This window comes from Trichechus manatus, unplaced genomic scaffold (genome assembly GCF_000243295.1).
Source record: "Trichechus manatus latirostris isolate Lorelei unplaced genomic scaffold, TriManLat1.0 scaffold00057, whole genome shotgun sequence".
Taxonomy (NCBI): domain Eukaryota; kingdom Metazoa; phylum Chordata; class Mammalia; order Sirenia; family Trichechidae; genus Trichechus; species Trichechus manatus.
Genome location: NW_004443993.1, coordinates 14,403,373 through 14,424,214, shown reverse-complemented (window position 1 = coordinate 14,424,214; position 20,842 = coordinate 14,403,373). Strand labels below are relative to the sequence as shown.

Below are 20,842 nucleotides of genomic sequence, written 5' to 3'. Positions count from 1 at the left end.
GCGGCCGAGGAGATCAACACCAAGGAAGTGGCGCAGCGCATCACCGCCGAGCTGAAGCGCTACAGCATCCCGCAGGCCATCTTTGCACAGCGCATCCTCTGCCGATCGCAGGGCACGCTCTCCGACCTGCTGCGCAACCCCAAGCCCTGGAGCAAGCTCAAGTCGGGCCGCGAGACCTTCCGCAGGATGTGGAAGTGGCTGCAGGAGCCCGAGTTCCAGCGCATGTCGGCGCTGCGCCTAGCAGGTAGGAGCGCGCCGCGCACCGCCCCCCCCCACCCCAGTCAGCCCTCTCTCCATGCCTCGGCCATGCTCCCCGCCGGCCCGGCACCCCTCAGAGGGCAGACAGTGATCGGCGCCCCTCCTCTGTCTGTACCGTCGCTAAAGGGGACAAGGGAACTGCGCCGTCTTCCCCGGAGCCGTTATCCCTCCCCCTCCGGGAACCGCGCCCCAAGCAGCCGCCAAGGTAGTTCATTGTGTGTGTGTGTGTGTGTGTGTGTGTGTGTGTGTGTGTGTGTGTGCGCGCGCGCGCACGCGAGCTCGCGCGCGTTGTGGGGGGTTTGCTGTGTCCCCAGACGCGCCGCTGCTGTCAGCTTGGGGTGCCACACCCCTCCTCCCGCGGGAGAGGGGCCGCTGCGCCCCTAGCCCGTCCCAAGAGCGCGGCCAGTGCACCGCGGAGACCAGGGCCGGGCCTGCAGCTCAGCCCCCGGCCCTGCGCGCGCTTCTTTGTAGCTCGGCCCCCGCGATCGATAGCCGCCTCCACCCGCGCTCCGGCCGCTGGCAAAGGTCACCCGAGAACCGGCGGGGGAGGGGCGGCCCGGGGGACCCTCGCCCTCGCGGCCGGGAGGCCTTCAGACCCGTCCCAGCCGCCCGGCCCCCGCGTTGGCTCAGAGCTCGGGGGGCGCGCGGTTCGCTGGCGGGTCTTTCCTGTTTTGTCTCTCTCTCTATCCGGTCAAACTGCTGTCGATTTTTTTGTTTTCTTGCTCCTCGTTTTTCTGTTTCCCTTCATTCTTTCTCTTTCTCTCTCTCTTTCTGTATCTCTGTGTCTCTGTCTCTATCGCTCACACAGACACACTCGACCATCGGCCCCCCGGGGACCACGCTCCCTCCTCTCTCCCAGCTGACAACGGCTGGGTCTACACCTGCCCCCAACGAAGTGGCTAGCCAGGCCCCTCATCTGCTGAGTATGTGTGGGGGTGTGGGAGAGTCCCCCCAGTGGCCTGGCCAGGGTGAGGGGGTCTTTCCCTGGCCGCACTGGGGAGGGGGCTGCGCGCCCAGCTGCGGTGACAATAGCCGCGGGCTCCCGATCGATAGATGCTTCTGGCAGCGCGCGGGCAAGTGGGGCGGGGCGGCTGGGGCTGTACCAAGGCACCCGTCTAACAGGGAGGTGAGGTGGAAGTTGTCTGCACCCCTAGCCTGCCCAGCCAGGCAGGAGGCGCCGAAGAAGGGGTGCCAGGGGTCGGGGAGGGGTCACCTGTCCCTTCCTCCACGGAGGAACCACCCCCTCCTCGGGAGCCAGGCCGACTGAATGGCTTCGGGGAGCGCATTCGCTTCGCGGGCCTCAGTTTCCCCCTTCTGCAGAGCGAGGTGACTGTGTATGGAGCTCCTATGGGCTTCTTGGAGTCTCCACTTCAGCGCCTTGGGAATAAATTCTTTGTCGTATGTGGCAGGTGATGAAGTACACAGGGAAGTCCTGGTGACATATTAGAAATGGCTTCGTGAACCTACCTGGGTGGTTCCATGTGAAGGGCAACCCACTCGGTCCTGCTTTCCACGACACATCTGATGGCACACTTGTGCTCATGTGAACACTCAGGCCTACGGATCCACAGCCACCACCTGCAATTTGCAATGTGAGTGACATCAAGTGGCAAAAACACACCCGTACACTCGGGCTAAAGGCACAGCTCCAAACCCTCACATACTAAGTGGCTCCTTAGGATCCTTCAACAAGGCGACATGTGGCATCTTTAAATATCGCCATACTCACCACCTGCCCCTCCTCCCCAGCGCTTAGATTCGGGGGGACGTGCGCACCATCTGTGCACCCCAAATAATGCATGCCGCTTGCTGTCACCTTATGCAACTAACATGACCCATGAGCGGTATTTGAATCACGCATTTGGGGACGTATCGGCCGGAGAACAAAACTGGAGGTGAGAAACCCCACTGGAGTGCCTGCTGCAGGGTGAGGAGGCCCTCCGGGCACGGAGAACGGCCTGGCCGCTGGCATTCCAAGCCCACGGCCTGCGTTCTCTTGGCCCGCCCAGCGGCCAGGCAGGCACGTCCTGGCCTTAGAGCTACCCTTCCCGCCGCCGCCAGGATAATTACAGAAGAGGAAACTGAGACACTGGTGTCCCTGAGCGGCCACTGCCTGACTTCTGCCGCCGTGGGCGAGCAGTTTCCCCTCTCCGAGCCTCGGTTTCCCTTTTGGGAAATGGGAGTTCCACGCTCCGTAGGAATATGGCAAGAACTGGCGTTGCGAGGCGCCGTCCGGGCCGGGGCGCAGGAGCCTCGATGCCAGTGAACCTGGGCCCCCCGGCCTGTTCTGCGCTCCTCGGCACGCTGCCCAGGCTGGGTTCGCGCGCCTGGCCGCGCACCCGCCGCACTTCTGGCGGTCCGAGGTGGCCGACCGAGGGCCAGGGGGAATTACGCGCGCGAGCCGAGGCCTTTAGTTCCGGTCGCTGCGCAGATGAAAAGCAGTTAAGTGGCGGCAAATCGCTGCGCGTACTGGGAGGCGGCGGGGCGCGTCCCCACTCCCTAACGTCGCACAGCACAGCGACAGCCAGAACCTCTCCAGGGGCACCGACGTGCTCACGCTCATCAAGAGGAAACCCCCCTCCGCACTATCCAAACTCGGCAGGGAAGGACTTCCCCGTCCCCCCACCCCGGCCGGCGACACCGCCAGGCCTTCCCCTCGACCTCCTCGCGCCCGCCGGAGTCCGGGCCCCGCGCGCTCGCCCACCTCAGGAACGCGCCACTCGGTCCGAAGCTGCTCCCGGCGAGCCCTGCCCGGTCGGAATGTCCTGCCCTGGTGAAAAGGCCCCAAGGACGAGAGAGAGAGAGAGAGAGAGAGAGAGAGAGAGAGAGAGGAAGAGAGAAAGAGGCAAAGAGACAGCGAGAGGCAGGACGGTACAAAGGGAGGGAGGGAGGAAACAGACGAGAAGCGAGAGAGGGAAAGACAAAAACAGAAAGAAAATTGAGAAAGACCCCGAAGTGGAGGGAGAGAGAGAAACCGAACAGACAACCCGAGAAAAAGACCAAAAAGAGGCCGAGAGACCAGAGAGAGAGACAGAAAGAGGGGAGCCGAGAGCTGGGGCTGGAGGCCCCTCTGCCCCAGCACCGGCTGGGCCTCCGCGCCCCGAGCCCCCCAGCCCTCCCAGAACCGCGTCCTCCTCCTGGGATCCCGGGAGGCGGGGACGGCAGAAGGGTGGTTTGTTTGTTTGTTCGAAGCGCGGGGTCCCTGATCTTGCTGCAGGTTTGCGCGCCTCAGTTTACCCATCTGTAAAATGTTGGGGGGGAGGGGGACCAGGGTTCTGGGTCTGACATTTGAGATTCTGGCCTGTCCCGCAACCCCCAGACCCACCCCCACGGGGCGGGGCCTCACCCCCCCCCCGCCAGCCCGCGGGTCCTCCGAGTCCCGCAGCTCCCGAGCCGCCTCCTCCTTGAAGCCCTCCCAGGCTCAGTCTTCAACAGTAATTATGCGAGAGGGGCTGGGGGAGGGGCGGCGGGCTCCTTGGCGGGGGCGGGGCGGTCGATGCGTTCGAATTACCGTCTCTATTCATCACGTCGCCGGGTCGATAGCTTCTGCCGTTTTCAAATATTGTTCAAATTGCAACTCCGGAGCAAAAGTATTTTTTGTAACTGATCAGAAAAAAACAAATATATATATATATATATATATATGAAATAAAATATAAGATAGCTGTGGGAAGGCCGGCCCCCTCCCCCCTCTCCAGGAGCCCAGAATCCTGGAGTGGTGGTGGAGACTTGCCGGGGAAACTGAGGCAGAGAGGGATCCTGCTCCCCCTCAGAGGGGATGAGATAATTTGCCCCTAAATGAAACAAACTGGCCCCTGGGAAAAAAAAGAAAGATAGCAAAGAAGGGAGGGAGGGAAGGAAGAAAAAAGAATGGATGGAAAGGCCCTGATTTGTTTCTGGAACCATTTTGCTGATGGGTGATGAGCAGTAATGGCGGACTGGGGGGTGACAGGGCTGGCAGGGCAGTCCCTGAGAGGCTGGGGGTCTTCAGGGTTAGACAACCCCTGGAACAAGAGGTTAGACCACGCCTCAGGCTAATACAGGCCTGCCCGCCCCCACCTCTCTCCCCCACTCTGCCACCTCCATTTCAGGCAGGGGCTGCCTGGGGGAACCCAGTTCCGGGGTCCTACTCATGGGTGACCATCTGCCCCCCATGAACACTCTGGAACCCCTTCTTCTGTAGAGACCCCTCACCTTCCACCACCTTCCACAGACACACACCCTCAGGAAAGACCCCCAGACGCCTGAGAACTGCCGTCAAGGGGTTCGGAGACCGTGGCACTGTCTGGGTTCCATCTCGGCTGATCTGGGCGTGAGCCTGTCTCCTCATCTGAGAAATGGAGAGAATTCAGTGCCGCCGGCAGGTGTCTGCTAACACTGTTCTTACCAAGGAGCCCTGGGGGCGCAGTGGCTGAGAGCTCAGCTGCTAACCAAAATACCAGCAGCTGGAATCCACCAGCTGGTCCTTGGAAACCCTATGGGGCAGTTCTACTCTGTCCTGTAGGGTCGCTAGGAGTCGGACTCCACGGCAATGGGTTTTTTGTTTTTATTCTTATAAAGTCCTCCCCTACTGAGAGTCTCTGGTGGAGTCACAGACCCCACATTCACAGTTCAGGGGGAACGCCTCAGGTCACCTCAGCCCATGGGGTGGACAGAGCGTGGGCACGGGGTGCCCAGGGGCCAGGGGTCTGCAGGACTCACCAGAGGGACTGGGGCCCCATGGGGATGCTTGCGGCGGGGGTAGGGAGGCTGTCGTGGGCTGTGTGGTGCGGGACCCCTGGGTAGGCTCTTCAGGGATCCCCAAAACCAGTCTCCCACCTCCAGACCTCAAGACTCCAGATTGGGGCAGCCCAAGGGCCAGCCTAGGATTGGTGATCCCAACCACCACCACCCCAGGCATGCAGGATGGAGAACAGAAGGGCAGGCTCCAAGATGGGAGGGGGAAAAGCTGGGGTCCCTGACACTTTCCTTCCCCCCACCCCCACTTCCCACTCACCCACTATGGGTGAGATTCAGAGTCACCCGGGATGACCTTTTCAGTTAGATCCGTTATTGCCCCCACTTTACAGACAGGCAAACTGAGGCTGCGAGAAGGGAAGGCCACAGCCCCGGTCCAAGTGGAGCTGAGTTCTTGCTGCAGGGAGGAAGGCCCTGGCTTCCACTCTGTGAGCGGGGATGGGGGACATTCCAGGAGTGGCATGGAAACTTTCCTTCCTCGAAGCCACCCCACCAGGGTTGGAAGGCCAACAGCACCCCAGCCCCAGGGCCCATTAATCTCCTTGTCATTATATGGGAGCCTGAGAGACAGGAACGGTCACCCCCATGTCACAGATAAACGAGTCTGGGGGGTCGCTTGCAGGACAGTGGGCTGCGTTTGGTTTGCCCCCTTGAGCCTAAACTCCCAACACTAACCAAGTCCTGTCTATTCTCCTTAAATCTCCAATTCCTCCCCTTCGCCCCCTATCAACCGTCACCACTCTAGTCTGAGCTAACACCACCGCCTCCTCTGAACCCCGGACTCACACTCCCCGCCGCTGCCCTCTTCTCTGCACCCAGGGCTGGTGTTTGTATGGGGCACACCTGAGCTGCTCGCTGCCCTGCTCGCTGTCGGCGTAAAGATACAACCCCTTGCCCCAGTCTTCAAAGTCTTGACTGTCATCCTGGGTGGGTGCGGGAGGCGCCAGGTGGGAGCCTGGGGACACAGGCTGGAGGGGGAGAGCCCAGAGCGGCTCTAAGGAGGAGGCCAGGCCCCAGAGGACTGTCTTTGTACGCGGCCAGCAAGCAGCCCTGCTCAACCAGGGGAGCTCCAACTGGTGTGCGTCTAGCTTTTAATTAACTATGGACCCTGATCAATATGGAAAGGCAGCGGCAGAGTGCGAGGGGAGAGACTGGGCCATGAGCCGGGGCAGTCTGGGAGACCCACGTGACCTCGGCCTCAGTTTCACCCTCTGCTAATCGGGTTGGAGCGAGGAAAGGGGACTCACCTCCCGCTGGAGGCTGGGTAGGTGAGCAGGTGTGGGGACTTCTGGGGGACCCCCTCAGACCTACGCGGAGTCACACACACAGCCACAGATTCTCAGCAGATAAACAGAGACATGAAGGTACATCCATGACTGGTACAGGCTGTCAGGAGAGAGCCACATAGGACGTAAGTGTGGACGCCCACGGGTAAGCAGTGTAGATGCCCACAGGGACGCGGTGTAGACGCCCACGGGGACCCAGTGTAGACACCCACAGGGACACAGTGTAGACACCCATGGGGACACAGTGTAGATGCCCACAGGGACGCGGTGTAGACGCCCATGGGTAAGCAATGTAGACACCCACGGGTAAGCATTGTAGACGCCCACGGGGACCCAGTGTAGACGCCCATGGGGACCCAGTGTAGATGCCCACGGGGACACAGTGTAGACACCCATGGGGACACAGTGTAGATGCCCACGGGTAAGCAGTGTAGACACCCACAGGGACACAGTGTAGACATCCATGGGTAAGCAATGTAGATGCCCACAGGGACACAGCATAGATGCCCACGGGCAAGCAGTGTAGATGCCCATGGGGACACAGTGTAGACACCCACAGGGATGCAGTGTAGACATTCATGGGGACGCAGTGTAGACGCCCACGGGGACACAGTGTAGATGCCCACGGGACAGTGTAGATGCCCACGGGGTCACAGTGTAGATGCCCACAGGGACAGTGTAGATGCCCACAGGGAAACAGTGTAGATGTCCACGGGGACAGAGTAGATGCCCTTGGGGACACAGTGTAGATGCCCATGGGGACACAGTGTAGATGCCCATGGGGACAGTGTAGATGCCCTTGGGGACACAGTGTAGATGCCCACGGGAACAGTGTAGATGCCCACAGGGACACAGTGTAGATGCCCACAGGGACAGTGTAGATGCCCACCGGGACGGTGTAGATGCCCACAGGGACACAGTGTAGATGCCCACAGGGACAGTGTAGATGCCCACCGGGACGGTGTAGATGCCCACAGGGACACAGTGTAGATGCCCACAGGGACAGTGTAGATGCCCACGAGGACAGTGTAGATGCCCACGGGGACACAGTGTAAGTGTCCATAGGGGCACATTGTAAATGGCCACATCCACACTAGGACACACGCGTGTGTAAACACAGGCTCAGGACTGCCATCCGCCCCCACGAGTGTCTGTCCTATGCCAGTCCGCACAAGGCACGGGGGCATGGGGAAAACCGTACTCTCTAGTCGACCGCTCAGAGTGACGGGGGCACGGGGACAGAGGACGCTGGGCGGGGGGACAGCAGGGGTCTGCGCGTCTCCAGGTGCCTTTGCTCACCGGGGACGCGTTGCGGGGGTATGTCCGTGTCTCGGTTGCACTCGCCCAGCGAGCGCCGCCGTGCAGCGCGGGGGAAACCGCGGAGCCCAGCCGGGCCGCAGCGCTCCGCAGGGCCGCCTTCCGCGGGCCGCGGGGGAGCGAGCCCTTAAACCCAAAAGCGCCCATCGCGCGCCCGCCCTCCGCAGCCTGGCGAGACCTGGGCGCACGCGGTCTGGTGTAAGGAGTCCCCGCCTCTGCACTCCACACCCGGGGCCACGCGAGCCTCAGGCCTCTGAGCCACACCTGCGGGTGTCACAGTGTCCTCTCTGAATCCCCCCTCCGGAGCCCAGCAGGCTGGGAAGAGGACACCCACTCCCGGGAGTTGGAACTGAAGTTTTTGTCCAGTGCTCCCTTTGTGCAGGTGGGGAAACTGAGTCCCAGAGACAGGCGTGACTGCAGGTCACCCGCCTTTGGGCTCGCATCCATCCGCGCCAAGCGCCCCAGGGCAGCGGCGGTCTTTGGCGCTCTTGCGCTGGCTCTCCTGTGCGCTGGCGGGGTGTAGTGGTCGCAGCGGCTGGAGGGCGAGGGGCTCCACGTCCTTCCGGGGCGGATTGCGGGGGCGGGGAGCGCTGGAGGAAAGATGAGCAGGACCAGGAGTCTGCCTGCACCGGCGACTCAGACCCGAAGGATCTCCGCCAAGTGTTCTTGGACAAGTCGCTTCCCCCTCTGCGCCTCTGTTTCCCCAAATGGAGACGTGAATCCCCAGTCCAACGTGATCGGGAAGCCGATAAAGAGGAAGCTTCCATCCCCAGTGTAGGCGCTACAAACTCGCTTCTCTCTTCCTCCACCTCCCTTTGGTTTGTTTTTCTCCCAGTTCTTAAATAATTATATAATTATAATTATTTTCATATATTTAAGTAGCTGGCACATTTACTCAGTTCCAAACTCAAATGGAGCGAGAGGCGCCTTCCTGTCCCTTCCTTTCAGCAAATCCGCTTCTATTTCTCTTCCAGAGAGAGGGTAGCTTAATCCAGCAAATACGGGTGCAAATCCTTTTTATTTTCCTTTGTAAAAAACACACAAGCTAGAGACTGGGCTCTCACTGTTGTGTGGACAACACTCCGTGGAAACCAGGTTCCGCAGGAGCCGAGAGAGCCTGCTGGCTGCCCCTTGGCCGGCTGCGTGGTGGTCTACTCTTGGCCAGCTCAGCCTTTATTTCCCACTTCTGTCTCAGATTGGGTGGTGTCAGCCCCGGAGCCGCAGAGAACTCGTAGGGAGGGGCGGGTCGTTTTGTGTCCTGTAAGTTTATCTGAGGAGCCCTGGTGGCACAGTGGTTAAGCGTTCGGCCACTAACTGAAAGATGGGCGGTTCAAACCCACCAGGCGCTCTGCGGGAGAAAGCTGTGGCAGTCTGCTTCCCTAAAGATTGCAGCCTTGGAAACCCCACGGGGCAGTTCTGCTCTGCCCTACAGGGTCGCCATGCGTCAGGATTGACTAGATGGCAGTCAGACTGGATTTTGGTTTTTGGCTCTAAATGTAAAGAACCTTGGTGGCGCGGTGGTTGAGAGCTCAGCTGCTAACCAAAAGGTCGGTGGTTCGAACCCACCAGCGGCTCCGTGGGAAAGCTGTGGCAGGCTGCTTCCGGAAAGATTACAGCCTTGGAAACCCTGTGGGGCAGTTCTGTTCTGTCCTATCACTGTGAATGGGAATCAGCGGCAATGAGTTTGTTTGCAAGTTGATCTGGGGATGAATTTCCCAATCACTGAAAGGCCAGGTTGAAGCCGCCCCCCCCCTTTTCCGGCGTGCCCCCCCCCTTTTTCTTATCGTGGGTTCCTTTCCTGTCATCGTTATCAAATCCATTTGTGACTGCACCCACTGCGGCCGGCTCTTTAACTTTGTTTTGTTAAAATAAAAGCTCTATGTGTGCATGTGGGCGCCTGTATGTGTGTGTGTGCATGCATATATCTGCGTGTGTGTGTGTGTGTGTGTGTGTGTGTGTGTGCACATATCTGCATGTGTGTGTGTGTGCGTGTGTGTTTGCTGTTTGGTTTGTCACCGTGCGAGGGTGCTGAATGGGGATCTCTGCAATGGAGTGTCCCAGCCCCCCACCCACAGCCCCAGCACCCCCAGATGGAGACAGCCAGAAGGGGCAGCCCCAGAGTCGGAGTGCGCATGGAAACACTTTCTCTGATAAGTCTTTGAAAGGCTCAGAACTAATTTGAAAATGCGGTCATTAAAATCCCATCAGGGGAGGCAGGTGGGAGGAGGGAGGGAGAGAGGGAAGAGGGAGGCGGGGAACTCACCCCAAGGCTGGACTGAGGCCAAGGTTGGTAAGAGGCCTGGAGGCAGGTATGGGGGGCAGGGGGAGGGGGAGGCGGGCAGAGAGTGGAGAGGCAGGGGGATGGAGGACAGAGGGGGCGGATGAGGCCTCCGGGGTCCCCTGCTTGGGGCACAGCACCTGGCTCAGACCCCTCTCCCCTGGAGAGGGCTTCACACCCCCCACCCATGAACGCCCTTACCCAGCTCCCCAGATGTCCGGGGTGTGGACAAGAGGACTGACCTTGTACTCTAGGCCCCTAAGGGTGACTCACCAAGTGGCCTTGGGCAGGTCACTCGCTGCCACCATCTCTGGCCTGAGGAGACCAGTGGGGGTGCCCAGCCCCCAGGGTGGAGGCAGCAGCATTCCCCACTTCTGGGGCCGGGCAACTGGCGGCGGGAGGGACGCGTTGCCAAGGAAACCGTCACTCGGCTGGTTATTGAACTGTCCCCTCTGAGAAATGAAGGCGGAGCAACAAGGAGCCGAGAGCAGGAGGCGGCCTGAGGGGCAGCAGGTTCCCGCTCCTGCTCCCTCCGCCACCCTGTATCCAGGTAGACAGACCCACGGGGTGGGTGGGCAAGCGGGGCTCATGGGCTTATCGGCGTAACAGACTGACAGGCTGGAGACAGAACAGAGGACCCAGGGCACCCCTTCGCTGAATCCTGGGGTCATCTCTTCGTCCACCTCTGAGCAGCATGCAGCTGTCATCCTTCCCCATCAAACCAGCCCCCGGGGGCCTCACCCTCGGCCGTGCGCCCCAGCCGTCTCTGCCTCCTCTGAGTTTTACTGACTGCTCCTCTTAGATGCCCAGATGTGAGCCCTGGTGGAGGCCTCACACACCCAGCTGAGCTCACACCTTCTCCCCACCCACACGGGCTGGGTGTGACAGCGTGTGGGGTGTGTGCAAGGATCACGGTGTGAGGGTGACGCCCCAGCAGAAAGCTCACTGCGCCTGGGCATGTGGGGTGCGGGTGTGTGCCCATCTCAACACCCAGGTGCCCTGGTCCCCGAGTTACCCGTGGGCACCTTCAATTACGCTGGAAACTACGTACACCCCACCCGAGCCTCTGGACAGGAGATGGGGGAGGAGGGGAGGGGATAAGAAGAGAAAGAGGAAAAGGAGAAGCAAGGCCAGGAGGAGGGAAGGGGTGTCTCAGCCGAACCCAGCCAGAGGGTGAGGGGGGTTAACAGATGAGACCCCAGCTCCAGCCGCAGCCACGATTCTCTCTGATCTGCTGAGGGTAATTGATCTGGGGCCCTATGGGCTCCCTCGCAGGCTATGGGCAGGTGCCCCTGATGGGGTTATCCTGAAGTCCTCTGCCTTGCCTGACCCTTCAGGAAAGTGGCTGCCTAGGTATCCCCCAGAGGGGTCTTCAAGACTGGGCTGAGTCCCCTCAGTGGCCCAGGGCGTAACCCAGGAACGTGTTAGTGGTGTGAGGTACCCCCAGTCACTTGAGGTACCCGCAAACCTGCAGGGTCAGAGATGGACCAGAGGGAGAGACAATAGCTGGGGGGAGGGGGTCCCAGAGGAGAGAGCTAGGGCTCTGCTGGGGGGTGGGGGAAGGTTTTCCTGGGGGTGAGGCCATTGCTGCTGGGCCTTGCAGGATGTGTAGGAGTTCTCTGGCTGAGCCAGTTCAGCTCCTTGCTCCTGAAGTCATTTCTCCATCCCTCGCCTCACTGATGGCTTGAGGGCCTGCCCTGAGACAGGGAGCAACTTCAAGGCCACGCCCCAAGTCGGGCCCAGAGCCCGGCTCTTCTCAGGGCGCCCAGACGTGAGTTGAGGAGCCTCATCCCACTCCCCCCCAGATTTCAGAGCTTTTCTGGCTAACCCTTCCCACAGGCCGGCGACGCAGGGACCACGATTCAATCCATTTTACGGTTGAGCAAACTGAGGCTCAGCGTGACCAACACCAGGCAGCTGGACTGCCCGCCCTTGTGGGCCTGCCCGCCCTCGTCGGCCCTGGAGTCCTCTTGGTTGGGAGAGGGGTGTCTGCTGACCCCAGCAACGTTCTAGAAAGAGGCAGGAAGCAGGAGGGACATTAGTGCTGTCGGAGCTCCCAAACTCACCTTCCCCCGACCCTCCGGACCAAGGAGGCCCCGCCGCCTTCTTACAGCCCCGGGCTTCGGGTGGCGGCTGCCCTCTGCCGGTCACAGCAGGAACTGCATGTCGGCCGCCCGGCAGGCGCTGGGCTGGGAGAAGGGGGTGGTGCAGGGCTGGGAGAGGGGAGCACCCTCCACCGGGAGCGTTTTCCAGGAGATTGCCTCAGCCCGCCAGCGCTTCAGTGCGCAAAAAATAAAATGACCGGCCTAAATAGTGCTGGAGATCGCGGCGCAGGCCCGGGCACCGCCACCCTGGGGCTGGGAGGCCAGACACTGCAGAAAGTTCGGCCATTAGCGCGCTTACTGGGCTCGGAATGGGGCATGGGGTCTCAGTCTCTCTTCTGGATCTTCTTTGGCCTCCTCCTTGGGCTTCTGGGATCTCAAGAGGCAGCTGCAGACCCCTTCATCCCTGGATTCCAAGAAGACTGTAACAGTGGGGAAGTATAATGGGGTGCCGGCGCCCCGGATTGATTTGTTCTTAGAATCAGATTCCGAGGCCCCAGGGTCAGGGAAGGGGTGGAGTAAAGCCCGAGAGAGAGAGTGGGCATCTCGTCAGCACCCAAACCCTCACTCCCTGGGACCCCTGAAGAGAGGGGGTTCCTGTGGAAAAAATTGTTTAAAAGAGATGGGTGGAGAGGAGACATTGTGATTTTTCAGTGGGGAGGTCAGGGTGGGCCTCGGGGAGGAGGAGATATTGGAGTAAAAACTAGGAGTTATGGAAGAAGCCAGGAAGCAACTTGGGGGTAGAGCAGCCCAGGCAGCGGGGGAACAGCCAGTGCAAAGGCCCTGAGGTTGGCCGGGGGCTGGGAGGAGAGCAGTGTGGCTGAAGGGGAGTGAGCCAGGGGAGCATGGAAAGGGGAGAGGAGAACAGAGAAGTGCTGATGGCAGACAGATGAGAAGGGAGGTCAAGCCTCAGCATTTACTCTGAGTAAGATGGGGGCCATAGAGGGCTGGGGCAGCTGATGAGCAGTGAAGATTATTCAAAGGAAGTGTTGTTATTGTCTCGCTTTTTCATTCAGAGTGGCTGAGGCCTGAAAGGGCTGGCTCACCCTGGATCCCAGAGCAAGTCTGATGTCCCCCAGCAATCACAGCGGCTTCCATGGCAACCATCCTCGGTGGGGAGGGTCTGTGTCTGGGGCCATTCCCCACCACAGGCTGGAAGCCCCTGGTCATGGGGCCCAGTGTGGAGCCCCTCTGGGCCACAGCATCACCTGTGAGGTGGACCCCACAGTGGGGGCCAGTGATGTAGCTGAAGACAAAGAAGGAGATGGTGGTGGAGGTGTTGGTGTGAATGATCAAGGTGGAGGTGAGAACAGAGGAGGCAAGGATGGTGGGATGAGGGGAGAAGGTGATGGTGGTGATGTGGAGCAGGTGGGAGTGATGGAGGGGGCAAAAGTGGGGCTGACGCTGAGGGTGTGGGGATGGTGTTGGGGGCAGAGGTGAAAGTGGGGGAGGTAATGAGAACAGAGGTGATGTTGATGTGATGGAAGCAAGGATGATGCAGGTAGGCTGTTGATGGAGGTGGTGGTGATAAAGGTGATGGTGGAGGCGGAGGTGGAGGAGGTGAGGGGCAGAAGCGACACTGATGGTGGAGGTGGAAGTGATGGAGGGAAAGGTGGGAGAGGTGATAAGATAGAAATGATAGATGGTGAAGTCAGAGGAGGTGATGGGGTAGATGGACACTGAGGGTGGAAGTGATGGAGGTGGAGGAAGTGATGGGTAGAAGCGATACTGATGGTGGAGGCAGAGGTGATGGAGGTGGAAGTGATGGAGACGGATGTGAAGGTGGAGGCAGAGGTGACGGTGGAGAAGGTGATGGAGGTGAAGGCAAAGGTGGTAAAAGTGATACTGATGGTGGAGGCAGAGATGGTGGTGGAGGAAGGGTGGAGGTGGAGGTGATGGTGGAGGCGGAGGTGATGGAAGTGGAGATGATGGTGGAGGCGGAGGTGATGGAAGTGGAGGTGATGGTGGAGGAGGTGATGGTGGAGGTGGAGGTGATGGTGAAGGAGGTGATGGTGGAGGAGGTGATGGTGGAGGCGGAGGTGATGGAAGTGGAGGTGATGGTGGAGGAGGTGATGGTGGAGGTGGAGGTGATGGTGAAGGCAGAGGGGACGGAGGTGGAGGTGAAGGTGGTAGAATCGATGCAGGTGGTGGCGGTGGAGGCGACAGTGCCAGGGTAGGTGGAAGTCACGTGGAAGAGGTAACGGTAGCCTGGCGCCATGCTTGGCGCCGTGGTTGATGCCGAGGCTAAATCCAGGGCTTCTCCTCTTAGCTCCCTGCCCCCCAGCTCTGCACTCTGGTTGGTCCCTTCTCTCCAGCCTCAGTTTGCATTTCTGTCAAAGGGGCCCACACCCACTGCGTCCCCCTCCCAGGGGGCCTGGATTTGAGGAAGGTTTGTGCTCTGGGCAGAGTTGGCACAGGGACCCTCAGTCTTGCGAGCTGGGGATCTTGGGCACCGGGAGGGTGCAAATGGGGGCGCTTAGATGGGGGGCTCTGAGCAGCCTCCCCCAGCACCCCCCTTCCTGCGGACAGGGTCACCAGGCGGTGGGGGAGGGCAGCAGTGACAGAAGCTGCTCACAGTGAACAGCTCCGACTGGAGCCGGATCGATCAGGGCTGTGAGGAGCTGTAATTAGATTGAATGCCGGCAAGGGGGGGTCGAACAGAGCCTCTTTTTGCTGCGATCGACAAAAAGCGAAGTTTTTTCACGACTCTGGCTCCAGCCCTTCCCCCAGCCGCCGCCTCTGGGGCCCCCATTAGCAACGAGGAGGCCGAGCTGGAAGAGGGGCAGGGTGGGAGGGGAGGGGGTCATCTCACCTCCTTCCCATCTGGGCACGTCAGCCCTGCGTCCTGCCGGGACTGACTGGGCGACCCTGGGGCCGTGCCTTCCCTTCCCTGAGCGAAGAAGAAAATCCTCATCTTATGGAATTATTATAAGGATTCAAAGAACGTGTGTAAGGCTCTCGGAGTCCCTGGGTGGCACAAATGTTAAGCGCTCGACTACTAGCAGAAAGGTCGGTGGTACGGACCCACCCAGAGGCGCCTCGGAGAAAGGCCTGGCGATCTGCTTCTGACAGGTCCCAGCCTTGAAAATGCTGTGGGAGAACTCTGCTCTGTACACACGGGGTCGCCAGGGGTCGGAATTGACTTGATGACCTCGCACAGCAGCAAGGCTCTCGGTACGTAAAGCTCGTGAGCTTTCTGAAGGACGTTTGTGTCTCTGTCCGAACGGTGAATGCACGACGGATTGTGAGTAAATTACTACGTGAATGAATGAATGAGTAAATGAATTGGCAGTTACAACAGGTGGACAAGACAGGACTCCACTGAAATTTGAAGGCCTGGGGCTGGGTTTTGACCCTTCCCCTAGATGCACTGCCTGAAACTCAGCTTTCCCTTGGGGGCGAATGGGAGACCGGACCCCCACCCCCACCCATGACCCTTACGGGTGGCCCGATGCCAACAAGCCGGGAGGCGAAGGCGGTTTCTTGCGCTTCCTTCCGGTATTGTTCCTTTCGTCTCCTCCTCTTCCTTCTGTGACGGTACACGTTATTTATGAACGGGTACTGAGTTGAAAACGAGCCTTGTGGTGCACCGGTTAAGCACTTGGCTGCTAACCGAAAGGTCGGCGGTTCAAACCCACCCAGTGGCTCTGCGGGAGAAAGACCTGGCAATCTGCTCCCCTAAAGGTTATAGCCTAGAAAACCCTATAGGGCAGCTCTGCTCTGTCACATGGGGTCGCTATGAATTGGAATTGACTCAACGGCACCCAACAACTCTGAGTTCAACACACATATTTGGAAGTCAATCACTCTAGCATTTCCTTAGTGAATCTCTCCTAGGCCTCCAAAATCTATTTCAACTCGGAGAGATTCAGTTTCCACACAGATTGGTTGTTCTTAGGTGCCATCGAGTCAGCTCCAACCCACAGCGACCCTCTGTACAACAGAACGAAACACTGCCCCGTCCTGCGCCATCCTCTCAATCCTTACTGCTTGAGCCCGTTGTTGCAGCCATGGTGTGAATCCATCTCATTGAGGGTCTTCCTCTTTTCTCGCGGACCCTCTGCTTTACCAAGTATGATGTCTTTCTCCAGGGATTGGTCCCTCCTGATGACATGTCCGAAGTACGTCTCGCCATCTTCGTTTCTAAGGAGCGTTCTGGTTGTACTTCCTCCAGGACAGATGTGTTCATTCTTTCGGCAGCCCGTGGGATATTCGGTGTTCTTCACCAGCATCGCAATTCCAAGCCGGTTCCTGAATATTACACACGCCTTCCACTTCCTTGTTTCTTGCGTCCTCTTGTCCAGCTTGAGACCAGTATTTCTTTATGCAGATAAAGTACGAAATACGCTCTTGTCCCCCCCTTTGGACAAAAAGCCACCTAACACACTGTCATCCTTGCGTTTTGCTTACCTTCTTTCCAATCGAAACCCACACCCTCCCCCTGTCAGCTTCTCGACATAATTACAAATGCAATCTATTGCCTAAATCGATATTCAGTATTAATATTACTGTGTGCAGTGCCTAGCATCCACAGCGGAGCCACAGAGTACTGGGATTGCATGTCTATCTCTGCACCTACTTTGTTCTCTTTTCTGGGATATTTGCCTACCTTTATCTTCTCGGCCTTACACTGAAGTATTTTATCCCAGCTATTACATATATTTAGAAGCCCTGGTGGCACCATGGTTAAGTGCTCTGCTGCTGACCAAAAGGCAGCAGTTCGAACACACCAGCAGCTCCAGCTCTGTGGGAGAAAATACTGGCGATCTGCTCCTGTAAAGATTACAGCCTACGAAACCTTCTGGGGCAGTTCTACTCTGTCCTATTGGGTCACTAGGAGTTGGAATGGTGTCATCGAGTCAGCTCCGACACATAGCAAACTTACACACAACAGAACGAAACACTGCCCGTCCTGCGCCACCCTCACAATCATTCTTATGCTTGAGCCCACTGTTGCAGCCACTGTGTCAATCCATCTCATTGAGGGTCTTCCTCTTTTTCGATGACCCTCTGCTTTACCAAGCATGATGTCCTTCTCCAGAGACTGGTCTCTCCTGATAACATGTCCAAAGTACATGAGATGAAGTCTCGCCATCCTGGCTTCTAAGGAGCACTCTGGTTGTACTTCATCCAAGACAGATTTGTTCGTTCTTCTGGCAGTCCATGGTATATTCACTATTCTTTGCCAACACCATAATTCAAAGGCGTCAGTTCTTCTTCGGTCTTCCTTATTCACTGTCCAGCTTTCACATGCATATGCGGCAACTGAAAACACCATGGCTTGGGTCAGGCACACCTTAGTCTTCAAGGTGATTTTTTTTTTTTTAAAACACTTTAAAGAGGTCTTTTGCAGCAGATCTGCCCAGTGCACTATGTCGTTTGAGTTCTTGACTGCTGCTTCCATGGGTGTTGATTGTGGACTCAAGTAAAATGAAATCCTTGACAATTTCAATATTTTTTCCATTTATCATGATGTTGCTTATTGGTCCAATTGTGAGGATTTTTGTTTTCTTTATGTTGAGGTGCCTCATTGTTTGAATTATGTCCCTCAAAAAAATCTGTGTGTCAGTTTGGCTGGGCCATGATTCCCGGCATTGTGTGATTTTCCTATACGTTGTAAATCCTGCCTCTATGATGTTAATGAGGGAGGATGTGTGGCAGTTGTGTTAGTAAGGCAAGACTCAATCTACAAGATTGGATTGTGTCCTGAGGCAATCTCTTGAGATATAAAAGAAACAAGTGAGCAGAGAGACAGGGGGACCTCATACCACCAAGAAAGCAGTGCCAGGAGCATAGCGTGTCGTTTGGACCCGGGGTCCCTGCGCGGAGAAGCTCCTAGTCCTGGGGAACACCGATGAGAAGGCCGACAGGGAGAGAAGGCCTCCCCCTGGAGCTGACGCCCTGAATTTGGACTTTTAGCCTACTTTAAGAAGAAAGTGAAGAAACAAATTTCTGTTTGTTAAAGCCATCCACTTGTATTTCTGTTGTAGCAACACTAGATGACTAAGACAAGGTGTAACGCATACTGAAGGCTGTGGTCTTCGATCTTCTTCGGCAGTAAGTGCTTCAAATCCTCTTCACTTTAAACATGCAAGGTTGTGTCATCTGCATATCGAGGTTGTTAATGAGTCTTCCTCCAATTCTGATGCCCTGTTCTTCTTCATAGAGTCCAGCTTCTTGGATTATTTGCTCAGCATACAGACTGAATAAGTATAGTGAAAGGATATAACCCTGATGTATACCTTTTCTGATTTTAAACCAAACAACATTATATATATTTAAATTCTGAGAGCATTTTCTTACTCTTTAATTGTCCTTTTTTTTTCACAACATCTTGTTCTTGTTTCATGAATGCAATATTCTTTTTTTTATCTCTCTGAGAATATTAATTATCATTTTTAAGGTTATCTTTGACTCTCTGCTTTGTCTCTTTCTCTCAAGTGCGTCTACCCCACCTCCCTCTTTTGTTCTCTCCCTCGTTCAGGTTAGAGGCTTTTCCTAAAATGTCTGATGACTGTCACACTTATTTAAGCATAAATCCTGAAACAGCCAATTAGGAGCTCCTAGTGTCCCTGGTCTGAGGGAGGGAACAGGGCGGGGTGTCAGCTCACACAAGGGATGAGTGAACCTGTTGTCCCTGAGAAATGAGTCAAAGCGTAGGGAACATTCATTTATTTTTGCGGATGTGTGTGGACATTGATCTGCCATGCTGTCTGGTCTGGAATGTCCTGGAACCAAAATAAGCAAGCTCAATGTGCAGACCCAGCAGGCTTCCCGGGCTGGCACAGAGGAGGGGTTGGCAACCAGGGCTGGCTAGCACACCCCGCACCACTGGCTATGTCTGGGGTGACTGGGTAGCCAGGTCACTGGGATTGGGAGGAGGCAGGAATCTCCACCACCCGCAACCCCTGACTGGTTTGTGGGATCGAGAATCCACCCGCCAAGGTAGTCCACCCTGGCCGTTGAAGCTCATCTTTTCCACCCACTGCCCCCACTGCATGGGGCGGAGGGGTCTGCTGGGAGCTGGGGCAGGGCCCCAGGCTTCAGCCCTGCTCCATCACCTTGGGCTGCAGTTGTGATCCCTTTTGCAAACATCTGAACGGCCCACTCCCCTGGGGAAGGGAGACAGTCTCCACACCCTCAACTTCTTCTCCAAGGCCTCCTTTCTTGGGTCCTTCCAGCTGCAGAGGGTCCCCTGGGTGCTGGGGGGAGGTCAAGTCTGGGTCTCAGCTTTCAGATGGGAAGGGGCACGCCAGGGTGGGGGGCTCCAATGTCAGCCTGATACAGGCCATCAGGCCTCAGAGGACAGCCCAGGGAAGGGGACATGGACTGTCACAGCCACTCAGAGCCACAGTTTCCCCATCATCCCAGAAGAGGTTGCTGGGGTTTGTGCCATACCCCCAAGAGGTTATTCATTAACTGCTTTTTCAACCCAAGTGTGTATGAGCCGATACCTCACGTCTATAGTTTCCATAAGGAGCACTGATGGTGCAACAGTAAAGCACTCAACCGCCAACTGAAAGGTTGGCTGTTCAAACCCACCCAGCGGCATTGAGGGAGAGACACCTGGAGATCTACTCCCGTAAAGATTACAGCCTAGGAAATCCTATGAGGCAGATCTACTCTGTCACGTGGGGTCACTACGAGTTGAAAAACGACTCGATGGCACCCAGCAACAGCAGCAGAGTTTCCATGTCACCCCGATATCCTCCACGTTTGGGCTTCAGAAGGGAGGGGGAAGGCCACTAATACCCATTGGTATTCCTCTGGGCTATGGAGCATTCTGGTGGGGGAGACAAGGGGCTGGGGAACATGAGGCTGGGGAGGGGCTAGCCTGGGATGGGTACTGTGGCTAGAGAAGGGGGATGGAGAGGGTGGTGACCAGGCCTGTGGAGGTGTGCTCACACCGTGTCCCCTTCTGTCTCCCCCCAACCCCATCTGCCTCCCCGGCTCTGTCTGCCCGCCCACGCCTGTCCGCCCTCCCCCCCTTCCATTTCTGGTCGTCTCTTCCACCCTTTTCTTCTCCATATCGTCCTTCCTATTGATATTTCTGTTTTCCTGTCTCTTTGACCTTGTGCTTCTCTGTCCCTGCGTCTCTTTGTCCTTCTGCCATCTCTCCCTCTGTCGCTTTGTGTTTCCCTGCATTTCCTTCTCCGCTTTGGGCTGCCTCCCGCTGTGTCTGTCTTCCTCCCCGCCTTCCGGCGGCGCACCCTGCCTGTCTTCCCCCACCCGCCCGCGCGGTGGCGCTGCCTCCCGCTCATCCGCTCGCCCGCGCGCCGCCGCTCGCCCGCAGCCTGCAAGCGCAAGGAGCAGGAGCAGCAGAAGGAGCGCGCGCTGCAGCCCAAGAAGCAGCGCCTGGTGTTCACCGACCTGCAGCGGCGCACACTGATCGCCATCTTCAAGGAGAATAAGCGGCCGTCCAAGGAGATGCAGGTCACCATTTCGCAGCAGCTCGGGCTGGAGCTCAACACCGTCAGCAACTTCTTCATGAACGCGCGGCGCCGCTGCATGAACCGCTGGGCCGAGGAGCCCGGCACCGCCCCCGGGGGCCCGGCCGGTGCCACTGCCACCTTCTCCAAAGCCTGAGGCGCCCCAGCCCGGCGCCCCGCACCCTCCCTGCCTCTCGGGGCGCTGCCCTCCCACCTCTCCCCGCCCCCACCCTGCCGGCCCGGAGACTCGCCCCCAGGGGGCGCCTGGAGGAGGCTCTCCGAGCCCCCTACAACCAGGGAGGGGACGTGGCACACCCCCCCAAGCCCAAGTGCACAAAAAGGGCCTCCCTCCTTCCCAAACCCCTCCCGGCCAAAGGAAGCCCTCCATCCCCCCCACTCCCCAGAGGGGAGGGGGCTGACAGAAAGGAATTCCCC

The 20,842-nt window shown here is 58.0% G+C and overlaps 1 protein-coding gene across 1 annotated transcript in view; it reads left to right on the top strand.

The window, feature by feature from the left end:
- Positions 1 to 20,564, top strand: part of ONECUT3 (one cut homeobox 3) — a 23,640-nt gene extending 3,076 nt beyond the window's left edge. Inside the window, exons 4-5 of the mRNA XM_004378672.1 lie at positions 3 to 244; positions 20,272 to 20,564. Of these exons, the coding sequence (XP_004378729.1) occupies positions 3 to 244; positions 20,272 to 20,564 (535 nt within the window). The remainder of the gene's footprint in view (positions 1 to 2; positions 245 to 20,271) is intronic.
- The last annotated feature ends 278 nt before the right edge of the window (positions 20,565 to 20,842 follow it).